The 7,518-nt window shown below is 45.0% G+C and overlaps 1 protein-coding gene across 1 annotated transcript; it reads right to left on the reverse strand.

Annotated features, from left to right (window-relative positions):
* Positions 1–2,614: 2,614 nt before the first annotated feature.
* Positions 2,615–7,020, reverse strand: kazald2 (Kazal-type serine peptidase inhibitor domain 2). The gene is made up of 4 exons (XM_031568829.2): positions 6,030–7,020; positions 5,017–5,177; positions 4,049–4,196; positions 2,615–2,866 (listed from the first exon to the last, which is right to left on the reverse strand). The coding sequence occupies exons 1-4, from the start codon at positions 6,529–6,531 to the stop codon at positions 2,751–2,753; spliced, it is 927 nt and encodes a 308-aa protein (XP_031424689.1). The 5' UTR covers positions 6,532–7,020; the 3' UTR covers positions 2,615–2,750.
* Between the last annotated feature and the right edge of the window lie 498 nt (positions 7,021–7,518).

Consider the following 7,518-nt stretch of genomic DNA (forward strand, 5'->3'; position numbering starts at 1 on the left):
TTTTCCACTCACGCACAATTGTGTTTAAAATAAAGGCAGAAAAACATTCAAACACGCCTCATATTTTTTATTACAATGGCAATGAAAAATTAATTTAATTTAATTTAATTGAATGCATGTATATGTGACAGAAGATGAATAGTATGTGAGAGATTATTTTCTAAAAAGCTAATGATCATTGAATTTCCCATTCACTGATCACTGGTAGCTTGTCAACTTCTCCAAGTGCGACTTACATTCCCATGTATAGGTCTGGATAGAACCGGCCCTAAGATAATCCATCTATTTCTATTGCAGTCTTTCCCACGAAACACTAAAAACAAGGTCTTAATCAAATAACTTTAATTTAGTGTTAAATTCACATTTCTGGGATGGTAAATATTCCGCATTTCTGCCAAAGATCAGTGAAAGTCATTTGTAAAACGACAACACATCTTTAGGTGTCACACGCTCTGTATGTTGAGGCTCTTTTGTCATAGCATGGCCTCTTTTTTTTATGAATGTCTTCCCAGCATGACAACCGTGATCTTGTGTGGTGTAGAGTGCTTTGAGGGAAATCCATCCTGGTTGTCTGTTCTTGTCAATAGCCTTGAAGTGGGCACCCTGCATGCTGTGAGTATCGACTGCGGAGTGAAGTGAGGAGACCCCTTTTGCTCTCACTTACCTCCCAAAGAATCCAATTAAAGGAGAGAGAGGAGAGGAGAGGAGAGGAGAGGAGGCCGCTGGCCCCTGCTCTAATAAACCCCTCTGCTCCCACTGTGCGAGTGGTTGGGGTCAGACCGGGAGAGCTGGTAATCTAAACTCATGCTTTATTGAGACATCCATTAATCGCAGCCTTCTGCTGGTGACCCCTGACCCCGGCTGACCCCTGCACATCGTGTTACCAGCCGGAGGGAGCGGGTGCCTCTGCCCCCCCCCCCCCACACACACACTCACACACACACACACACACACACACACACACACACACACACACACACACACACTCAGAGACACACACCTCTCATCCCGCCTCGCCCCAGCCCTGTGGTGGCAGGCACACACTCTGACTAGGCAGGAGGGAGCATCATTAAGCTGCCTTTGGAAAAGAGGACCAGGGGAGGTTTTCATCCAGTCAAACGCCGCCATAAAGCTTGGTGTCCACCTTAATACCTACAGATAGAATTACACCAATGCCAAAATGAATCATCGCGTAATTGCATTTTTTTTCCCCTCAGTCACCCCTGCTTGTGCTAACAAATCTATACGGCAGAAAATTAAAGCCATTTTCATGCCACTTTAATTTTTAATGGCGCTCTGTAACCCAAAGGATCCAGATGAATCAGGGATTCATTTTGTTTTTAAACGTTCCAAATGTTTTCAGAGATTACACTGCGGCGTTGCGGAAGTATTGCTTTACCGAGTGCATTATTGCCCAGATGTCAAAAAAAGCCTTAAACGCACATCAGTCCTGCCTCGGAGCGTCTAAAAATAAGGAGTGAAACTTTAGATAAGTGTTTAGCAAGCGCAACACAAATGGGCTCTCACTCGCTCCCTGCTCTTCAGAGGACCGAGCAGAGGACACGTGCTGAAAGAAAATACCCGATTGTGTTAGTGTCTCCCCTTTAAGCTGTTGTCACCTATCTGACCGATTATGAGCAATTACCTGCTCTGTCGGAATTCTAGCTGAATGGATTGAATTCGGATTGATTTCCGCACAGGAAAGGGGAGGGAATTCAAAGGTTTTTCTCTTTAATTGGGGATTTGGTGTGTGCTGATGTGAACACCGTGGTCGTCCCCGGGGATCCTTTATGGGGCAATAATGGCGTTGGGCTGAAGTCTCGTCTGCCGCCTCCCTCCAAGGCCATAACCCTACATTCGCTCTGAGTGCTTTTCTATTATGCATTGATAGTTGAGCATCAATCAATAGCCGGTGGAAACAGAAAACCCAGCGAAACCAACTTCTTAAGTGTAAAACGCCTCTTAATACCAGAGCTTTCAAACAACTTAACCTGGGGGCTTTTTTCTCCTCTGGCTCTTTCAGGACACTTATGGAGACCTAGGCCATGTTTTATTTAACAGGGACAACCTAGGGAGCTTCACTGGGTAAGTGCACCAGCAAAACACACAGGCCTGTGTCTTTTTATTTCTCCTCAGTGTTTTTTACCAATCCATCTTCTATCGTTCTTTCTCACACACACACGCACACACACACACACACACACACAAACACACACACGCACGCACGCACACACACACACACACACATACATGCACGAACAGACACACACACACACACGCACACACACACACACGCACACACACACACACATACATGCACAAACAGACAGACACACACACACGCACACACACACGCACACACACACATCTTTAAACCCCTAAGACTGCTCAAATACTTTGGAGTCTTGACAGGCGTATCAGGGCAATCATCACACAGATTGGAGGGAAATATAACAGCTATCATCCTAATTAAATGGTCAAATCATCTTGTGCACTCAGCGCAAGGACTCCAAGAAGATGAATAATATAATGAGTGGTTAACTTGATACCAATGCTAGAGAGAATTCATTTGAGATGAGGTCAAATAAGAAGTATACAAAGGAAATTTTATTTACAAAACATCAGAAATCCTAGAAGTTGTACTCACTGGAATGCAGTTATACATACACTCCTAAAATTATTCCATACAGCATCTGATAAAAAAAATCTAAATATATTTTGATACATTTTCTTTACAGCCTCAAACAAATTTACACATACATATGACCACTAGACCGGCCCTCATAGTCTTCATCATCACCATCCTCTTCGTCATCTATTATGCTGTACGGCCCCTTCTTTAGCTGATCACTTCCCGACCGAGATCCTAGGAGGAGAACAGTCACAGTTACAACTCCATTTTTTAAAACACAACTGGTTTCACTTGCAATCCATTTGTTTCTGATAATATAAATATCATAATATATATAATATCACACCAAAAAAAAAAAAAAAAAAACATCAGCATCATTATTGTAGTAAGGCGTTTTAAAAATGGTTGAGATAAATAGTGTTATGGTCCTGTTTCTTTAACCTTCAATGTGAGCAGTGAATAAATGCGTGGGCATCAAAACGGTCAAAGTGGATTCCCTTCACTGCAGAGTCACCTTTCCCCACCGGGGTTCGGTGAGTTGTGAGCATTCCGGGAAAAAGCGCCAGAGAAAAGGATCCTGGACGCACAGATAAAGGGAAGGTGGCCAGACCCCCCAGATATGAAGATAACAGGGAGACAGTCACAGCAACTAGATGCCATATAATCCAACCCCCCTCTCCTCCTCTCCTCTCCTCTGTCGCCCCCGTCATAACAGCCTGTCATCACTAATGTGCCTTTTCCTTCAGGATAAAGCCCTTGACAATGTAAGGCTATCTGCATCTCCGTGAAATTTCTCGGAAAGCCAAGTTCACCTTTACGTGTGTCCAGATGAGAGGTACTGATAGTTGGGCCTGGCGATGGGGAAGTGGGGTGGGGATCGATGGGGCTCAGTTGTTGATAGCAACATCTCTTTATGCCGCAGGTCAGACCGCAGTCAGAAAATGAATTGATTCTAAAATGGCTGCACGGGGTTGGAGTTTGAATGCAGGATACAGTTTCTATTCAGAAATTCCGTCATTCAGAAAACGGATACAGTCAGGAGAAGTAGTATGCTTGAACCTCGTCTGTCGAGGATATGTGTTTATCTGTGGACTAGTTTATATTCAGAAATGTAATGTTTTCTTTTTATAATTGTATAACTTTTGTCTCCCCTAAGCTGTACACCACTCGATCCTGCAGAGGTTTTGGATGCATTTAGACTCATGTTTTTGTTTGTAATACACTTCCACGTTGAGTGTACCTTGAAAGCTAGATCCAAAAAAAAAAGTGACATGTTTACCGAAAAAAGTCACAACAAAGTCAAAGGGAAGCATTTTTCCTAGGCAACGCGGTTGTTTTGGTGGTTTAGCTCATTGACCTTTGACCTGACCCCCCCCCCCTCGTCTGAGAGTGCTGTTTGGCTGTGCTCAGACATACCTTTCCGCAGAACCTGCAATCTGGCAGAGGCAGACGCCTCTCCGAAGGCGTTCCTGGCAGCGCACGTGTACACGCCCTCGTCGCTGTGGCCAACGTTCTGGATCTGGAGCCAGCCGGACAGTTCAAAGCGCTGGGGGCCTCTACGAGCCTGGTAATTACACAGAGAGGGCAAACACTGCTTACACGCTCCTGTATGTGTGTGTGTGTGTGTGTGTGTGTGTGTGTGTGTGTGTACACACTATGGGTCTCTGCAAGCCTGGAAATTACACGAAGGGGGCAAACACTGCTTCGCTCTCATGCCTGAGTCTCTCTCTCTCTCTCTCTCTCTCTCTCTCTCTTACTCTTTTTTCTTTCTATCTATCTGTCTCACTCACTCTATGTCTCTCTCTCTCCCTCTCATTCTCAGGCACAAAGTGTATAATTCTAGAAGCATTATAGCGATACAGATCCCACTTAAATGTCTCTTTAATTAAATGTCATCTTAAACGTCTCTTCTTCTCTCTCTCTCTCTGTCTCTCCTCCTCTCTCATCCTGAGAACACCGTGTATAGGTTTAGTGACAAGCTGTAGACTGCATTTGACTGCCATTGGCTCACATAAAAGAAAGGACTGCTGCTACGAGAACAATGACCCACACATCTGTTCTGAATCAGGGCCACAGCCGTTATGAAATCAACCACTATCTGTGAAAAGGGACATTCACATCAAGACACTATCATTTCAATCTCGTGATGTCTTAGCATCTGTTTAAAGGCAGGATTTGTCATTGTATTGCCCTGTACTGTAGCGAGACAACAATGAGCCTACAAAATTATATTAAACGCTGACATGTGTTTTTATGCTGTGGAGTGGAAACAATGTTCATATCCAGTATTTCTGTGCACATATATAGCTGTGAATGTACTCATGTAAACATTTATTTATAAACATGTAAACATTTATTTATAAACCTGTGGAGATGTCGCGTACCTGTGTAGCAATGTTGGAGTCGTCAGCAGGCAGGAAGATGTTCTCTCCATCTTTCCTCCAATGAATGGAGGCCAGAGGGAAAGAGGTGACCTCACACACAACAACAGCATCACTCCCCTCTAGAATGTGGAGATGCTGTGTCCCCATGGTGATGACTGGCTCTGAAAACAACAAACAAATCCACGCATAACTGTTACTGTACGATTCATTTACTTGTTCTATTCCTCACAAAGATGCCCTCCATGAATGGCGTCGAGAGTAACATTCAGTAACTCAGGAATGAATTCACACAGGACAGTATGCAGGCTGGGAAACACATTGGAGCTGCAATGTCACTGTGAGTAATATATAGACATCCCTTAAAAGACTGCAGTAGGAAGTCATTGCTTTCATCTCACCCTTGTAGAAACTGGGATTTGATTGCCTTTAATAAAGGATCATGCCCTAATTAAAGTCATGATGAGCGATGTGAAATTGGCCTTTAGCTCCGGATGTCCTACCGTTAGGAATTCTACAGTACCTTGCCTTGAAGAAGGCCACAGGGTGAACTTACCTGATCTGGTGCGCAATTCATGTCAATATGTTTCATAATGATTCCCAGTCCCTCTAATTGCACTACTATATCAAGATTTCACACATATCTGCCCATTTAGTTTTGTTGATACTAGCAATGGTTTGTGATTTAATCTGCAAGAGACATTCTCAGTTTTATAGGTTACCAAAGATGTAATGGAGGGCTGACACATCTAAACCTGCAGTAGCAGTAGTTAACAGTCTGGTTCACAGTTGATAGCTGAAAATCTAGGCGAGTGTCAGAAGGGCATAAACTGGCAAATAAGATAAGTTAACACACCACAAAAACACATTTCCATAATCAAATAATGCTCCCCTTTTTCCAATATAAATCTATGCTGACCCAAACATAAGTTCTCGGCCAGTCCTAAAGGATGGACTTAACAATAAATAAGCACACAAAAACCACAAAAATAACCCCCCCCTCAGAATGTACTCACTTGATCGGCATGGCCCGTAATGTGCCACGGTGGGCCTGTTGTAACCCTGTGCCAGGCCATGCTGGGCTTTGCGCAGTTGGCATTTGTTCTCATAGGTCTTCCTGTCCGTGGCACACAGCACCTCCTGCTTGGCACACACGCAGATGGGTTTGGGCGTCTCCTCCTCCGCGCCGGACAGGAAGTGGGACCTCTCCCTGGGAGGAACTCGGCACTTCAGGCCCTCGGCGCAGCGTCCGTGAAGCGCAGCGTACGGGTTCATGTCACAGAACTGGCCCTCCGCGTTCCCACACTCCCAGCAGCACCCACAGGCGTCTCGCACGCGCCCCGCTGGGCATTGCTGCAGGAGGTGAATCGACGGGCACAGCTCAGACCGGCACTTCTGTGGGCACCCCGGTCGGCGTTGGACAGTCTGCTGCCGGTTGAACCTCTGTAGAAACTGCACGGGCACTGGTTCGACACAGAGAGCCAGCAGCAAGGCTAACATTGCCTTGATGAGAACCATGGTGTCTGTGAGTAAGTCCCTTTTGAAAGAAATGGAAAACACACAAAAAAAACACAGGCTCTTTGTCTGGGGTGCTCCAGAGTCTCAGGCTCTTTGTCTGGGGTGCTCCAGAGTCTCGGAGGGATCAGAGTGCTTCCATCTGCTGGGCTCAAGTGGCTGGTCTGGAGGTTCAGCTCGCTCTAGAGATGAGTGATCTTCACCAGGTTTGAGGTCCTGATCATATCACCTGTCTGTCAAACACACTGGGCTCACTGGTACCAGGAAGGTTAAGTGCAGCTTATCTCACCTCAGGCCTCCACCTCTCTCTCTCTCTCTCTCTGTGCAGGGCTAAGTGCGGTCTGTTTTTGCTCTGTTGCATGGAAACTAAGACCAGCAACAAAGACAGACGGTCAGAAAGAGCAGACGAGGCAGAAAAGAGAGAGACAGTTGGGTGTCACGGAGTTTCTGATGCTCGGCTGACCCCACTTAAATTGTAGGGTACTCGAACAAGGTAGGGAGAGGGAGGGCCTAGACGCTAGTAGCATCCAATCAAAAGTCTGGCTCCTGAGAGGGGGGAGGGGTGGTGACCGGCACAACCATGGCCATAAATTCACCTCTACACACCTGGTACAAGATAATACCTGCACCTGAAAACCTTCAGGAGCTTTGGGTAATTACGCACAAAATGGCCTGAGATTTGCTGAGAAAATGTTAGGTGCTGTACTTGACAAGACTTTAACCACATGTATGGTTCAATCACTGACTTTATTAAGACTTAAAATGTTGTCTTCAATAAAAGAAACCCAGAAAGGGATTTTTCTGAATATTCACAAAATATCACATTCATCAAAAATGCAACAAAGTGTCAAGTAATTGGCTACTTTATCATTACATATTGACATTAAATGAAATGAAATGTCTCCATGTTGTGCACTAGCAAAGATTCAAGTTGTTGTTATTCACCCAGAATGTGCTGATCGTCAGTGCACCACATGTTAACGCCTAATG

This window comes from Clupea harengus, chromosome 6 (genome assembly GCF_900700415.2).
Source record: "Clupea harengus chromosome 6, Ch_v2.0.2, whole genome shotgun sequence".
In the NCBI taxonomy this organism is placed as follows: Eukaryota; Metazoa; Chordata; class Actinopteri; order Clupeiformes; family Clupeidae; genus Clupea; species Clupea harengus.